This window comes from Miniopterus natalensis, chromosome 4 (genome assembly GCF_054644295.1).
Source record: "Miniopterus natalensis isolate mMinNat1 chromosome 4, mMinNat1.hap1, whole genome shotgun sequence".
In the NCBI taxonomy this organism is placed as follows: Eukaryota; Metazoa; Chordata; class Mammalia; order Chiroptera; family Miniopteridae; genus Miniopterus; species Miniopterus natalensis.
In genome coordinates, this window is record NC_142084.1 from 39,819,103 (window position 1) to 39,835,889 (window position 16,787).

At 42.8% G+C, this 16,787-nt stretch overlaps 1 protein-coding gene across 6 annotated transcripts in view; it reads right to left on the reverse strand.

The window, feature by feature from the left end:
* ZNF827 (zinc finger protein 827) overlaps nucleotides 1-16,787 on the reverse strand; it is a 151,470-nt gene that overhangs the window by 105,971 nt on the left and 28,712 nt on the right. For all 6 annotated transcript variants that reach the window (XR_001602743.2, XM_016206900.2, XM_016206905.2 and 3 more), the window contains exons 2-3: nucleotides 13,697-14,740; nucleotides 4,626-4,798 (exon numbers count right to left, since the gene is read on the reverse strand). Coding sequence is in view for 5 of the 6 variants with exons in the window: in XM_016206900.2 (XP_016062386.1) it covers nucleotides 4,626-4,798; nucleotides 13,697-14,740 (1,217 nt within the window). In the remaining variant the exon portion in view is untranslated. The remainder of the gene's footprint in view (nucleotides 1-4,625; nucleotides 4,799-13,696; nucleotides 14,741-16,787) is intronic.

Consider the following 16,787-nt stretch of genomic DNA (forward strand, 5'->3'; position numbering starts at 1 on the left):
GCACCCTGCTATTTCAGGACTGGCCCTCCCTTGTGTAAAAACTGCCAATTGTGTAGATTTGGGCCAAATGATCCGGGGAGTTGTGTGATCTGGACAAACAAGTCAGTGATTGGAATTCAAAACCAAAACAAAACTGACACCCTATCTGACAGGGGTGACCTGAGTGGGATTTGAACCCAGGTCTCATGAAGGTTAAAGGCCAGTTCGTTAATCCACTGTACCACCTGGTCCCTTGGCGGAGGCTTCCTTTCCAAGAAAGCAAGTTTTACTACAGCTGTTTATGCATTCTGAATGCAATCCAAAAGTATTATTCACCAGCCAAAACATACTTTTAAATAATGTTAAGTGACCAACAAAAGCAAAGAAATTAAACGTTAATGGTGAGATCCTGTCGCTACAGCACCCCACTGTGGCTTTTTGAAAAAAACAACAGAAGAGATTCTGGGTCCCCCAAAGCATGAATTTCTCAACACCATATAAACTTAAATTTAGTTGCAGCAAAGCCTTGCTCACTAAAGCCTTCCTCTGCCAGGTCTGGATGCGGGGGGAGGGGGGGAGTGCGAGGAGGGTGCTGGGTTGGGATGCCACACTGTTGCTAGCTGTGAACATCACCCCTCTCTGTTCTTTCACAACAAAGGGATTTCATGAGCTGACGGGTTCATCTGTTTTCTCAAGGAAGAAGGAAGATTTCCCTACCACTTCTCTACCCTGTTCACATAGAAGCAGGCACCTCAGGAGCCTCAGGTCACAGCCCCACGAGACCCTGACAGGTGCTGCCCAAAGCCTGCCCTGGAACCAGGTGGTAAAGGTCACAAGGCAGAAAGCTCCCTTTGTCCCTGGGAGAATTCCATTTCAGAAGTGTCCTTACATCTATTGACCCAGGAGAGGAGAGGAACTAATCCAAGAACAGAAGCTCCTGAAGCAGCTTCTAGAAGAAGGAAAAGCATAGAGAGCGAGCCCAAGTTCTGACGCCGAAAGGGAGCCCTGGATGGAAAAGAGACTGCATGCAAGTATTTTACGAGGCAGCTTTTCCACCAGGTCCTGGCCGTGCTACATTTAGTTGTGGGAAAATTAGTGACTGTCTTAAGGAAAAACAGTGGATGTGGTGTTAACTTTCACACTTATTATTTTATTTGAGCTACACCTTTCCAAAGTGGGTAGGTGTCACATTTGACCCTGGAGAGAAGTTTTAGCTCCATTCTCCACTTGCAATGTCTCCCCTTCTCTCCTAACCGACGTGCGCTTTCTGTTACCATTTTTATTCTCTTCAGCTTACCATTGACTTCAAAATTCCTCTCACTCTGCTCATAAGAAAACACACTTGTCTAAAGCATGTCATTCTTTCCAGGCCACATGGTGATGTGCTTACTGACTGGTCCTTTTGCACCAAAAGCACATCCCCCATCCTAAGGGGTGGGAAGAGAAGGTGCTGTTGCATCATTGGGTCCATCTCCTGCAGTTGGATGAACACAAGGAAACCTTGGGAAACATCGACTCCACTGCCCTTAGGGGACCTGGCCAGGCAGGGAAGGGGCTTACCCAAGGGTCCCAGCTCCTTAGGAGGCAGGCCCGAGAAAAGCAGAACTCGGAGTCCTGACTCTTGTCCGCTGTCTCACCATTACTTCGCCCTTAACAGTCCTCCTCACCTTTTCTGTTCAATTTCAGCTTATGAATTTCCTATTTAATTCCTGTATGCTCAGTCATCCAGGAAAGTTGTAAAAGACTTAATGAAAATCTAAGATAACCCTGAGGAAGCTGGAGGCATTTACATCTCCTTCCGCCGCTGCTCATAAAAACATTTGCACAGTATACTAAGGAGAAAAGACAGGATTAAAAAAACATACAGTGCCTAGCACCGAGTAGGAACACTGTTAATACTCTATTTGTTGAACAAATAAAGTGGAAACCCATTTTTTTCTTAAATAAATATATATAATCAATATAGAAAAAGATACATTAGAATAACACTAAGGGTTACTTCTGTGTGATGAGATGAAAGGTCAATTTTATATTATTTTTGTTTATTGGGTTTTTCTAAATTCTCAACACTAAAGACATATCATAAAAAGAGAAAAGCAATAAAATTTATTTTAAAGAACTGTTTTAGACCATGTCATTAGTTTATTTCTAAATGTAAACGTTAATATATATTCAGATGATTTTCGGATAGTAATTGCTACATTAGCTACATTTTCCTAGTGTTTCTTTGTCCGTGCTGGGCTCTGTGTTAAGTGGCTTATGTCCATTTTATCTCATTTAACTCTTATAACCACTCTAGGAGACAGATCCCAAGATTATTATCTCCATGACCAGAAACGGAAGCTTGGAGAGGTTAAATGATTTGCCCAAAGTCTCACAGCTACCAAACGTCGTGGAACTGAGATTCTAACTAAGGTTCTTCTGACCACACGGTTCAAGATCTTTATCTATAGGCTACGCTGCCCCCACTTCTTAGGCAGAAATCGTTTTAGGAAATCTATCCATCTTTGTAATCTCTGGTGGAAAGAGCTGAGGATACCTACTCCTAAAACCACAGCCATTGTATTTCCATGAGGACTATATTTGCAAAATTCAAGTATGTCTAATGAAAATAAAACCACGAGTTCTTTGATTAAAGAATAATAATAATAAAAAAAAGGGCCCATAAGTGAGGTGTAGAGCAGAGAAAAGAAACAGTACACCGTTTGATAAAATTAAACTTGTATGAGCCCTTCTCACACTTCCCTTATCAAAAGCTCAGTCGGAGCTCAACAGGTTAGGACACAATGAGTTTGAATAAAGTAGTAATTTCACACACTGCTTTATTGTACTGGTTATTGATTTGTTCTGAAAGCATTCTAAGGCCCCACGACCCGAAAAGCCCTCGCCGCTCTCATCGGTAACGCTGTCATGGCTGACTGTCTGTATCATCAAGGCACCCAACTCATCTCTCTGTAGTTTCAGGGTCAGTAAGTTCCTGCTCTCGAAAAACCCAGCTTTTTTTCCACGGGTTTATAAATAGGTTGTTTTAAGTGACCCTGAGCTGAAACCAGGCTTACAAGGTGTCAGGCGAGATGCAAGTTTTCTGCTCACTGAAGCTTTAAATTGGCCAGACCTGACTTCTGCACGCAGCATAGGACCCAGTAACGAAAACAAATTTTCGTTTTAAACATTTCTTTTGAAGTCTCATCCTGCTAACGAAATCCACTTTGCAGGTGTAAAATATGAGATTTTACTTTGGGAAGAGGTGGCAGAGGATGAGGAAGGTTAAAGTAAAAACTAAGCAGGCTCACTGGAATTCAACCAGCCAGAACTCCTGGTTAAATGGATTCTGGAGATGAAGGGCATGCTACTCCCAAGAGAAAAAGGCAAATGATAGAAAACAAATTACATCATGAATTCAATTTTTAAAAATCTTTTAAGCTATTTCCTAAAGTCAACAGAGGTTCCGCCTCGTCACACTTTTTTAGAGCTACGATTCTGGACAGTAATTACTGACATATTCAGGAGGGCTAGACAAGATTTAGAAAAAGCAAATATCTTAATTATGTACATACACTATACTTCTTATGGCAGGAAAGCAAAAACTTTATAAACAATGTCAACAGCCAAACCATATTGAAAATACCAATAAAAACGGTGATTGTCATTATTAAGATGTTAGACAATAGTTATTGAAATTACATAACTATTAAAGAGCATTTCTGTGTCAGAGACTTTACTAATATTACCTCCTTAAATAATGATAACAGCTCTTCTCAACATTATTGTTCCCATTTAGCAGGTGAGAAAATTAAGTCTAAATGCCCATTTGCTCAAGGCCACTTAGCTAGTAAATTGCACAATAAGATTTAAATGTGGGTCTATCAAATTCAAAAGCGAGTGCTCTTTTGGTCTCATGAGTTTTCTTCTTGAATTTCAGACAAAACCCTTAGGACTGATGGAGTTTGCTAAAAAGATTTCTAGACGACTAAGTTTCCCCCCCCTCACTTAAGAGTGACGCATGGACTCTACTCAGTGCTCTATATCTCTATTACAGGCGCAAGCCCAACTGTTTTCAATAGAACATTGAAAACAATGCCCTTGCATGTCACAGTGTGATCCTGAGAATTATAACAGCTCAAACACTGACAGTCTCAGGGAGGACTCAGTCTTGTTAGGAATGGCCCGAGCCTCCCACAGTGCTAACGGTGAAGCCCAAGTGTCTTTCAGTGCCCTGTCCCCCAATAAGGTGTCTCTGGGTGTTCCTCTGCGTTTGTAAGCAGAAGAGGGCAGTCTCTCCAGGCAGGGGAGCAGGTCCAAGTGCCTTGTCTCTGGGGCACAGGTCCAACAGCCCTTCCTGTACTCTTTCTGCCCCTCCAAGCACCCCAGAAAAAATGCATCACCATGCAAGGCCAGGTTAGGCTGCTGCTCCCCAAAGAAGGATAGCTCTGCACTACATATATTACTTGGATATCGAAGCTTCTCTCTGTCCTTAAGTTCCTGGTTGTAAACTGGAAATGAGAACCTTCACAGGAGGACTCTTTTCAAGGTATTTCATTTTGGTTGCATTCTACCTTCCGACCCGAGCACTGTCATCCACCAAGCGGCCCTCTCCCGCTTGGCGGCACCTGCGTCCTCGTCAGGCCTGTCTGTGGCTGGCTTACCTTCATGTGGGATTTGAGATTGTCCTTGCGAGCACACCGGAATGGACAGAGCGGACACTGATGACTTTTTAAACCTGTGTGAATCACCATATGCCGCTTCCAGTAACTCTTCCTTTTTATAACCAAACCACATATTGGACACTGGAAAGGCTTTCCACTTTCCTCTTCTGAGGCTTGGAAGAAGAAAGAAAGGAAAATTAAAGAAAACAAAAAGGCACATTGCATCCAGCACTAATTCACAGGCACTGCTAGATAAAGAACTCTAAAAATGATTCCACGGTTTTTCTTGGTCATCCCAAGGCTTTATCCACGGGGAAGTTTTACTACTGCTTTTCTTCAGGTAGAAACCCACGTTCTTCTCACGACTTCCCTCTGGGTTCCATTTTTTAAAATCTGATCGTCCTGCCTTGGGAAAGTCTTACTTCCAAAGGCCATCCCACGCTTAGGAAGACATCTGCCAAGGGGCTTCGCCCGGCCTGGCCTGGCCTTACTCAGGCCTGAGTAGCCTCAATTCAGGGACTTTGATCCCTGAAGAAACCTGCCAGGCCCCAGTCCGTATGTGGATTCCTGGACTTGGAAAATGGCAGGAATTCAGGCAGATCAAACGGGGCAGAGGAGAACGCGCTGCACCGCAGCGGAAGCCTAACGGCCACCGTCCCCCCGCGCCGACTCCAAGGAGACAGAGGTGAGGATCCCCGCTGCTGACTCGTGCCGTGACGGCCCGAGCGATGCTGCTGCCAACCTAGCCGCCGGGCGTCTTAAGGGCAGGGTTTTCACCCTCTTACTTCTGCCCCTCTGGCTGCCACTAACCAGATGCGCTGCTTCCTCTGCCCTGCCACCGGGCCCCACCGCCCACTTCGGGAAAGCTACCAACCAGGCAGTCACACCTGCTTCAGCTTTTCAGGAGAGCAAACAAACCAACTCGTTCCTCCAAGGAAAGCTAAGCTCACTCTCTCCTCCAGCGTCTCCACAGGGAAGGGGCTCTGCTGTGACGCTGAGTTGCTACCTGTCTAGCGTATCAATTGACACTGGTCGGTGCCACACCAGCCTTGGCAACTGGGAAATAGAGGCCATCAAAATAGGTATAGTTCAGGTCTCAAACTTCCCTTTTTTAATCATGAGGGATCAAAAATATTTGCAAACTGTTAAATAAATTGTAATATGCTCATAAAATAAAATCTACGAAGCTGTATTTTAAAAATGAGATACGTTTACAGAAGCTAATACAGAAACTCTTTAAGATATTAAAGAGTTAGTGGATAAAGTAAGACATGAAACTATGTCTAGGGTGTTTCTATTTTTGTTTTCTAGAAAATGGGAATCAATTGCTGTTTAAACCATTAGGTGAAAGGTTGACAGGGAACTTTATAGAAGATGGATCAAGCTGACAACACATAAAACCACTGATTAATCTTAACATCACTAAAAAGGAAGCACACATTGCGTGCCTTCTGATAAGCCATCTATGAAATATTCTTACAAAAATTTAATCAGGCCTCTACCTAACTAGCAGTTCACTGGAAATACAGGTGATTAAAACAACAACATGTTAAACACACAAAGGGGATGGAATCGGCCAAATTCAGAATGTTGGAAAAATCTGCAGGACAAATGACCCAGTTTCTTCAACAAGGAAATGACATTTTTAAAAGGACAGGGGTTATGGATGAAAAGACGCTTAATACACATATTAAAAAATGCAAGGTGTGAATCTTGTTTTGATCCTGATTATAAAATTATAAAATAACACTTCTGAGATGAATTGAGGAAATACTGATGATAGCCTGGGTGTTCCATCATATCACGTAACAATTGCCGATCCTGTTAGATGTGATCATAGGCACTGTGGTTATTTTTTAAAGTCCTTATTAAAATTCATATGGAAATATTTACAAACAAATGGATATGATGTCTGCAATTTGTTTTAAAATACTTGAGAGGGGAAAAAAAAGGGGAGGAATAGGAAGAATGGCATGAATAAATGAAGCAAACAAAAAAAAGATATCCTCTCATTTGTACGAAAATTGCCAGGAAGCATATGCAAGAAACCTTATTAAGCAGTTAACTTTGAAAGAGTGTGGATTAAAAGACAGGGAGTCAGGGAGGGAAACTTTCGTTTTCATTTTATATTCCTCTGTACTATTTGAATTTTTTTAATGCACATGTTACTTTTATCATTTTAAACGGAAATATTCCCAAGTGTGAACTTTAAAATAATTTTGTATTTTCATTGAGTCAACTGAGTCTCCACATGCAAAGAACCACTTAAAACAGATGGAACCAGAAAGGTTCTGGGATAAAGTTAGGGCACTCCAAAAATGCTGTTTTACTAATACAGGTAAGGGCAATAGTGCTTAGCTTAACCACGTAACTTGAAAAAGACTCCTCGATCTAAAAATATACCCTTCAAGCCTGGAAATTCTACTTGTGACATGTTTCATCATGAGTATTTCCTCTTCCGACTGGGGTGAGGGGGGCAGGAATGCAGAGTTTCCTTCCACTCCAGGAAAAGCACACTTCTTGAGCCCATAAACATGCTTTTTTATTAACCCGCCAGAGTTTCCCTGCTGTCTGTTTCTGTCGATTGCCTCCTTTGACCTGGAGTCCTACCCCTAATTGGGCCTCTCATTTTCTGTCCTTCACTGTCATTTCCTTCATTCTGATACTTTGATCACACAAACCACATGTTGAACAACAGATTGGAGAGAAAGGACTGAATTGGGCCTTTAGGTGAGATTATTGTCATAAGCCGGGGGGCAGGAGAAGGGGATCGATAATGAGGTGTATTTGAGGTTATAAGAGAACATCAAAGTCGTAAGAAAGAGGTACACAAACAGGCTGCCACAATCCCCATCTTCAGGAAGTATTTCCCACTATATAAACTGCCAACTTTACAGAATTTTCTGAGAGAGAAAAGTTGAAATGTCCTCCACTGGCCTGAGATTTTACAGCACATCATAGGAAGCCAATAAAAAGGCATGAACTGACAAAAGGAACATAGCTGGTTTCCCTGGACACCTTTGCTTTGCCTAATGTGACCGCCTCCAGCCCCCACCCTCATCAACTATTCTATATTGCAAATGCAGTCCAGAGTACACTACCGAAATCCTGCATGTTAATATTTCATATAAATCTATTGTATTTTGGAGCTACACTTCCTTAGTTTTAATTAATACCAAAACACACATGAATCATGTACAAATTAGGGTGTCCTTGGATTGTGGTCAAATAGCTAAGCTACTACAACTGTTTGAAATTTTTAACTGATCATGGTAGGAAAGGAAGAAAACAATCCAAGTGGTAAAAGTAACCAGAAAACTGATCAATTTTCAAAGTTGGCCAGTAATCTCCCCGATAAGATCTGCATTTTTATTTATTCAAGAAAAAAGATTTCATAGTTTAGTAGGACGTCCTTCATGTGTACATGACATGAACAACTCTGGAAAAGGGAAGATGTATTCTATTTTGTATGCCAAACTATTTTCAAGGAATGGACAGCTGTTTCACTGAAATTTACAGCTTTAGGAGATATGACCACTTCCTCAGAATAATCCACACATTCTTGCGGCAATCGGATTGAAATGTTCATGAATTTACCTAGTTTACAACTGTCTGATAAACAATTTCCCCCCAATATATCACTAGCTAATTATTATCACAGTGAACAAAACTAAATCCCATCAGATGCTAATCGACCCAGTGGAATGGATAGCTGCTAATTTGTTACTTTGAAGAAAACATGTTCTCTTTAGAGGCAATAATATTATTGGAATAAAAGAGATAATAAATGTGTGTGAAATGCCCGTCACGCAGTAAATGGAAGCTATTGGGAGCAGCTGTAATAGTAATAGTAGTGACAATAAACCCTGGTCATGCCCTCCAAAGCAGAAAACTCACCATTAGAGCAGATGTAAATTTAAACAACTGGCATCACATAATAAATACATAGCTCAGGGCCTGGCCGAACATGGTAGTTTACCACTGGAGCCAGGAGGAAATAAAAGAGCAGGGGTCCATTGTGCTGCTCAGGTAGGGTCTGGCTCAGTCCAGACAGAATTCTGATGGGCAAATTCAGTATGGCAGGAAAGGAGAGAGATGGAGAAGACAGAAGGGAGGCGAAGAGTGTGGACCTGGCTGGGGCAAGGCTGGAAATCCTCACCTTTGTGTCTCCAGCACCAGAAACAGTGCCGGGACAACATGCAATCAGTAACTGCATGTTAGACTCTAATAAGATTAAGCGGAAAGGGCTGGGTCAAGAGTATGGAAAAGTGAAATGAGCACTGGACAGAGAAGTAAAAGATACAGGAAGCTGCCAGTAAGTCCCAGTGGAAGTGGGGTGAGTCCCAGGGTGCATGCCTTTCACACAGGAGCCAACACACCTCTTGAATGGATGGTGTATAAACAGAGGGATGGACCTTTATGCACTTACACCCCACTTATTTCCAAAATGAACCTGAAGCAGCTTATATTAAAAATGCATGGTATGTCTACATCATGAATAAAGTACAATGATATATGTTTAAACTATTTACAATGGACCAGATCTGCCCAAGATAGAGATGATCTTGTAGAAGATTTGATAGTGAATTTGAAGAAGGAACATATTTAAAATTTTAAAAAAATTTTTTAATTGATAAAGTTAAAAATAAACAGAAAGTAAAGTGAAAGAATTTTTCAGCAGAAAGGAATCTAGATGATCATTGCCAACAAGCTCAGTTTAGAGATGAGGAAACTGAAGTGACTGGAATGCTGCAAGCCGCTCTGCTAGTGGTGTGGGTGGGGAATTTTCACTTCTGTTTGGTGCTCTACCCTGTCGTCTATAAATTTATGAAGCAACACCACCAAAACTTCACTGGGCTAAAAAGAAAAAAAAAAAATCATTTTAACTGACTTGCTTTAACTCAAGGAAGGTATTTAAAAAGAAATAAATGTAATTATTTTGTAGGCTTTGAAATTAAACTTTCTCTTGTTAGATCTTATGTAACAATTTGCAGAAAACTGAGGCAATTTGCAAGTGGGTAGCTTTTGCACACAGACCTTACCACACTCATAGGAGGAGTACAAGGTGCCAGGTGATCCAAGGTGTGCAATAATCCACGCATCATCACAATCTCCACTCTGGGCCTGCCAACCCATTAGTGCATACCTGTGTAAGAGGACCCATCCTCCTTCCTAACAACAGTATACACACAGATTTCATATCTTTTAACAGAATTTCATGGGCATGTCTCTCAAATGCTACTTTAGGGAAACAAAGACTGTTAGCAATGGATATCACTGGGTTTATCTGTTGTTATTAACATTGATATTATCAATGCATATTTTAGTAACTGGTAAGTATTCAATAAAACTAAGAAGTCTGATATCCACAGACAGTCTCAATTTGAGTCATTGGGGAAATATAATGGAGATCAACAACAGATAATTCTGAATCTTGATTAAAAAGTGAATTTTCTAAGCAAGCTCCTACATGAAATCATTCCCAGATTACAGCCAGAATAACCATGGACCTAGAAGGAGTATCAGGAGATGTTTCCTCACTTTCAAGAGTGTCTATGCTCTTGCAACAATATTAACAACATCATGTAAATATGACAGAAAACAACAGCCAAACACCCCCTCTCTATTGACCCAGGAAATATTCTTAGCCTTCAGATGTAAAAGACCAGCTTGCTTCTAAGCATATTTAGATTTTATTCAGAAAAATAAGATGTTTTAGAGACCCTCTCACTCAAACTCTCCTTATTATTTAACCAGGAGCCTGGCATCCCCAGAATCTTGTTGGCCTTCCAAAAAAACTTTGTCTTTAAAATAAAAACCTTTTTTTTTTTTTCCTGAGCTGCAACAGAACAGTAGCTTCAAAGAGAATGGAGTCAATGTGTGACATTTATCTTTATAGCAAACGGACATAATCTTCCTTCTATCGTGTCCCCTTTCCGAGGAGCAGTGTAGCATGTGCCGGGGCACAAGGTCACATGAAAGAAACCTCCTCCTCAAGTGTCACGTCTGTCTTGCAGGGGGAAAGGCTACCAAGTAGCGGATTCTTTCAGGAATTAAATACACCATGACCTGGCAACAACTGAATCCTATTCAAAAAAAAGAGGAATAAGACCAGGCCTAAAAGACACTTATTTTTTTCATGGTTTGGACTTCCCTTGACCTAAAGAAGGTCAAAGAAATGCCTGAGTCTAAATTACTTAATACACTGGTTTTTCTAGCACATACCTCTTTGTAACTCTAGAATCAACTTGATATGCCCTTTTTGCAACATTTTGAGAAACAGCTAGAAAATGGAAGCCCTGGTTGAAGTCAGGATGGTGTGTAATTTGTTTTTGTGAATTTTTTTTTGTTTATTTAAGTTATTAAGCAACAGAATCAGAATTCCCTTCTCTGCTATGAGAAACCAGTCCACCTATCTATTTTGAATTAAACTAAAGATTTCTTTCTAAGGTAACAGGGGGAAAAGTAGAACTCTAAAAATGTGTAGAAACATGGGTGGCTGCTCACACCACATCCCCACAAAAACCAAGCGACATCCAAATCCAGCCCCCAGGTTGCCCTGAAACCAACAGTATAGTGTGTAACGGGGAGGGCAGAGGGCAGGTTAGAGAAGACACGCCTTCCCTTCCACTCCTCAGACTCGAAAATCAGCGATCTAGGTAACACCAACCAAATCATCTCTCCACGATATAAAGGTAAACAACAAAATGAGATATTCTATCAACACCTTCTTAGCCCATAATCTATTTAGGATGCTGGGAAGTGATGGCATTTGCTTCAACTGAAAAGTGCACAGAGGCACCCCCTCTGCTGTTTCCAATCAGGCAACAGCAAACAGAACTTGAATTTAGGATGCATCCATATGGTCACACGGGGCATTTTTCGAGTGACCATTTCAAGAGGCCCTGTGTTTTTCTCTGCAGTGATCTTTCCTCTTGCATGAGTCTGACAACACGAATGATTTTTTTAATACAATTACTCCATCAGTGGAGCTGCTTCATCAAGTCTTGGATTGTGAACAGAGGCACGAAACCAGAGGGCACAGGCCCCAATCCGAGAAGTTCCTTTCTCTCTTCTTTCAGTTCGAACATTTTAAACATTCATTGATTAAAATATTAAGTGTTTCAGCAATAGAATAAATTCAGTAAAGAGAAAAGAAAACACACTTTCTTATAGATCTCCATATTAAATTCCTGCTGAGCAGCTCATTCTGATGTTGGCATGAACTCAGTGCATTTAAACCAAAAAGGGAGTACACCTCCCTCAGGTGTACATCCTACAATGAAACAATCAAAAAGTGTCCCCTACACTGGAAGCTCATGACCTCTTCCTCATCTTTACACGCATCTAGTCACTTGAGTGGAAAAATTACACTTCACATCTATTGCTGGTTAGACCCAAGACACTTTAAAATGACAAAGCCACTAGTTTTTCAGGAGGCACAGTTTTATCAGTTACCCTTTTCCAGTTCTTCAGTCAACTAAAGTTTATTATTAATTTCATATAAGCTTTTCCAAGTAACTAATATACAGGTGAATTTATAGTGTAAACACCATTAATACATTTATTTGATAACCAGATGCAGAAAACATTTATAAAATTACATGTTACACAGAACCATGCCTCTCTTTCTGCTTCTACCGTAAATAAAATTTTCATAAATCGGGAGTGATTTGTTCCAAGGCAAGATTGCCCAGCTCCCTCTGTTCTTCTCCTTGTTTCCAAATTTTAGCCATTTCTCTCTTTTATTTCACCAGATGGCAGGTGAGAAGTAAAGAGAAATGAAACTCAGAACCGATAAACATTTCAGGATTTTATCGACACTTTGGAAACTCTGGCGTGAACGATTTGGATCGCTTAGGGTCATAAAAGTTCCAGAGATCCATTTTCCTGGTTGTATTCTGCTGTTTACACAAGTTTTAAAGTAATTATAATTAGCGCATATAGTTCACTCAGCAATTTAAATGGAAGTTTGTCATAAATGCATCAAATTGATGTTAGCTGTGATCGTTCAGTCAATTATTTGCCATTCTAAACACTCTTCATCAATGCGGCTGCAAATAATCAAAGCTAGCTAGACACACGACGGCAGTGTTTATACTGCTGAGGACACACAGAGCCTACTTCCTGTTCTAGTCTGGCAGGATATCCTCGGGAGGCATCTGAAACTCCATCCATCCATCCCCAGGACCATATATTTATCATGCACACGCCTGAAAAACAAACCAGTCCAAGAAATGATGTCTCCACTGTGAGAACTCAAGTGACTCAATGTCTCCCTCAGATGAATAGCTCGCTCTATATGACAGCGACTTCTCCTTTGGAAAGACTGTCCCCACGAGAAACACTGATGATTCAAATTTTCCACATGCACATTCCTTCAGAATCTGATTGGGTTGGAATAAAATAAAGCACTTGCAGGAAAAGCTTTGATTATGTCTGAATGACAATATTCTTCAGAGTTCTTGTATGACAAGAAATTATACCAGAGCAGGATAAGTGAAAAGGGCTTAAGTTCCACAAAAAGGTAATAAAAATGCTAACATAAAAGTATATAGTGTGATAAATTAGGGCAGAGCAGTTACTGATTATACAAAAGTCCATTTGTGATGGAGGCAGCAGGAAGGGTGGGCTCTCCCTTGTCCAGTGTTTCTAAAGCAGCTCCCCCCCCTATGTTCAGTGATGCCACTCACTCCATGACAAAGACGCTTTGATCTCCCCCATTAAATATATCCCGTATGGACCTAGCCTGAACCTGGTAATGAAAAAAATCATTTATATGAAAGGGAGGCGAGTACTGTATATCTCTAAGATTATTCATTACCTTTCAAAAATGAAGCCATTTGTGCAGTCTTTGTGTCATACATACATGAAAGAGCACTACGCTGCTTATTTAAAGTACTTTGTTGTGCTCCTGCTTTTTTATTCCTGCCACAGATCAGATGGGAAACCCAACCGAAGCAACCGAGTAAGGCAAAAAAAAGAAAGAAAAAAAAAAAAAAGAAAGAAGACGACTTAGCAATTTACAGTCAGAAAGACGAACACGATGGTAGAAATAGAAGATTCCATACCTGAGTTGGAGGGTTTAGACACTCTTCCCTTGGGAACTGGGAGTAGCAATAATTCCAGGGATTGTGGCGGTGGCGGCGGAGGTGGCGGCGGCGGTGGCGGGGTCACCTTTTCCTGCTTCTTCTCTGAAGGCGGTGGCGGTAGGGCGTCCTCGGGCACCAGGGACGCCTTCTCAGCCAGAAGGCTCCCCGCGGCCCGCGCGGCCACCTCCTTGAGCAGGGCGGCCGAGGAGGTCATGGAGGCCAGGGAAAGGAAGGAGCTGGCCGGAGGGGGGTGCTCCTGGCCAGGGGTCAAGCTTCTCTCACTGACCTTCTTGGACAAAGCTGCCAAGGTGGAGCTGGCAGACTGGGAGCTGAAAGGGGACGCGAAGGACTCAAACCGCACGGTGTCCTCAGTCCTGGTGAGAGATTTGTCCTGCAGAACGGCATTGGCTGCAGCTTTCAGTTTTAGGATGGCGGAGTCGGGGGACAAGCCGCAGGTGGTGGTTGAGTTTGGCAACCACTTACCTTGATTCCAGAGAAAACGGCTGCTTGGAGTGTATTGGTCATTCTGCTCCTGCTTCTCGGCCAGCTTCCTGGCAAGAACGCTGAGCTGCTGGGCGTGGTGGGCCGGCGGGGAAAAGGACAGGCTGGAGCCCACGTTCACCGGGGACTCCACCCTGCCATTGGCTGTGGCTGTGGCGTCGAGCTTGAGGGACCCGGCCTCCAGCAGCCGCCTCAAGTTGCTGCTCAAAGGTTTCGTGGAGCCTGGGGAGTCGTCTTCGCACAAAGAGGACACGCCAGGGGAGAGGTGATCTTGACACTGCAGGGAGTCTCGCAGGAGGTCGCTGTCGAGTGCCACCAGCTCCAACGTGTGGCTGCTGGGAGTGGCACTTCCCAAGGAGGTGTCGGGGGAAGTGGACTGCTCCTGGATCCGGTCCTCCAGAGACAACTTATAGTTCTCCTGGACTTCGCCATAGGATGCTTCCGACGGGGTCTCTGAGGAGTTTCCATACCAGTGCTCTCCTTCACTGAGTTCGCCCTCCGCCTCTTCCTGCCTACTAACATCTGGGGGAATTAAGAAGAGCGGGTTTACTCCCAGAGTGAGCAGCACCAAGCCTGCAGACACTCAAAGGGCTGCCGGCACGCGTCCTCTTCCCTTCCACCCAAGACCCGCACGGCAGGCCGCGGCGGCCGACTAGAGCGCAGGTGCGAGTCAGGCAGTCTTGGCATAAGCCTCAGAGGAGGTAAAGTGCTAAACAGGCAAAGGTAAAAGCACCCCACTTACAACACGTATTGACCTTTCTAATAATTACTCCAGATCAGCTGGAAGGGAAAAAGAGGCAAGAGAATAATGGATGGTACAGAAATAATTGCTATTTTCAATGGCTGGGGGGGTGGGCAGGTTGTGGAATGGAAAGAAGCTTGTACCCTCGTGAAAAAACCAGTGTGGTATCTTTAGTCTCGAGTCAGAATTAGAGAGGCAGCTGGCAGGGTGGGAAAACGTTGGCTGTGAGACAGACAGTGCGAAGCTGCTTCCCCACTTTCTAACTCCATGACCTCAGGCGAGTCACTTGGCTGGGTTGATACAAGATGAAATTAATTTTTTTAAAAAGTTTATAAAATTGTATATATTATAACAACATCACCCAGTTCTTATGAAGCTTAAATCATAATAAACACGTGACCACGTTTTGAAAACAGTCAAGTGTTATATATAAAAATCAGATCTCGTTACCAAACACGATTCACGTTACTGATTTCTTTTTTTTTTTTTAATGCTTTTTTTTTTTTTTATTGATTTCAGAGAGAGGAAGGGAGAGGGAGAGATAGAAACATCAATGATGAGAGAGTAATTGATAGGCTGCCTCCTGCACGACCCCCGTGGGGATCAAGCCTGCAACTGGGGTATGTGCCCTGACCAGGAATCGAACCAAGACCTCCTGGTTCATAGGTCAACTCTCAACCACTGAGCAACACCAGCCGGGCACATTACTGATTTTTTAAAGCAACCATATCTGCCGCATTATGCATGCTACTTGGTTGACAGGCCTTCACTGACATGTCTGCCACCTTATCCCAGGCAGAGATTAGTAATTCGTTACCTCACTTCTCTAAGTGTCCCCTTTAATTATTTTCTATCCATTAATTTACCCATCCACCACTCCCACTCTCAATGCTTGTCCCCCAAGCACTGGTCAGTTGGGACCCCTTGCCATTTCTCTCCCTGTGTTGTCACTTCTCTACCTTTGCTCAGAATATTCCCTGTATCTGGAATGTCTTTCCCCAGAAAACTTGAATGTCCAATTCTGCTCATCCTTCAGCACTCAGCTCAAAGGTTTCTTCCTCATGATTCTCCCCAGAACTCTCAGTCAGAATTAACCTCTCCTCATTCATTCACTCACTTACTCAGCACATAGCTATGGACTACCTGCTGCACACCAGGCATTGTTCTCAATTGAAAACACTGAACAAAACAAAGATCCTGCCTTCTTGGAGCTTACATTTCACTGGAGGAAGACAGCTATTAAACAAAATTATTAAATTAGTAAGTCATAGAGTAAGCCAGAGGGTGACAAGTGCTTTGGGGAAAGACACAGAGCAGGCAGGGCAAGGAGGGTGGTAGGTCATGGGCAAGAGGTGAGTTGCAATTTTAAATAAGGGGGCCAGGGTGAGGCTTCCCTGAGGTGGCGACCTCTGAGCAAAGACTGGAAAGAAGTGAGGAGCTGTTCATGCAGGATCTCTGGGAGAGCGTCCCAGGCAGAGGGCGTCACTGTGAAGGCCCTCGTGTGGGAACATGCTTGGCATGTCCATGGAAGAGCAAGGAGGACACTGTGGGTAGAGTGAGGTGAGAGAAGATCAGAGCAACTGGAGAGGAAGTCAGAGAAAGAGAGAGAATTGTGAAGGAGGCTGAGCATATCAGTGGGACACTGTCAACTACTGAAAGGTCTTGGGCATCTGGTGAAATTAGGAACCATTGGAAGGTTTGGGGTAGGGGAGGCAAATGACATGACTTACATTGTCAAAGAACTGTTCTGGCTGCTGTGTGGGAAAGAGAATTCAGGTATGAGAGTGAGGGCAGGGAGACCAGCTCAAGGTGAGTGCAGGAGGTAAG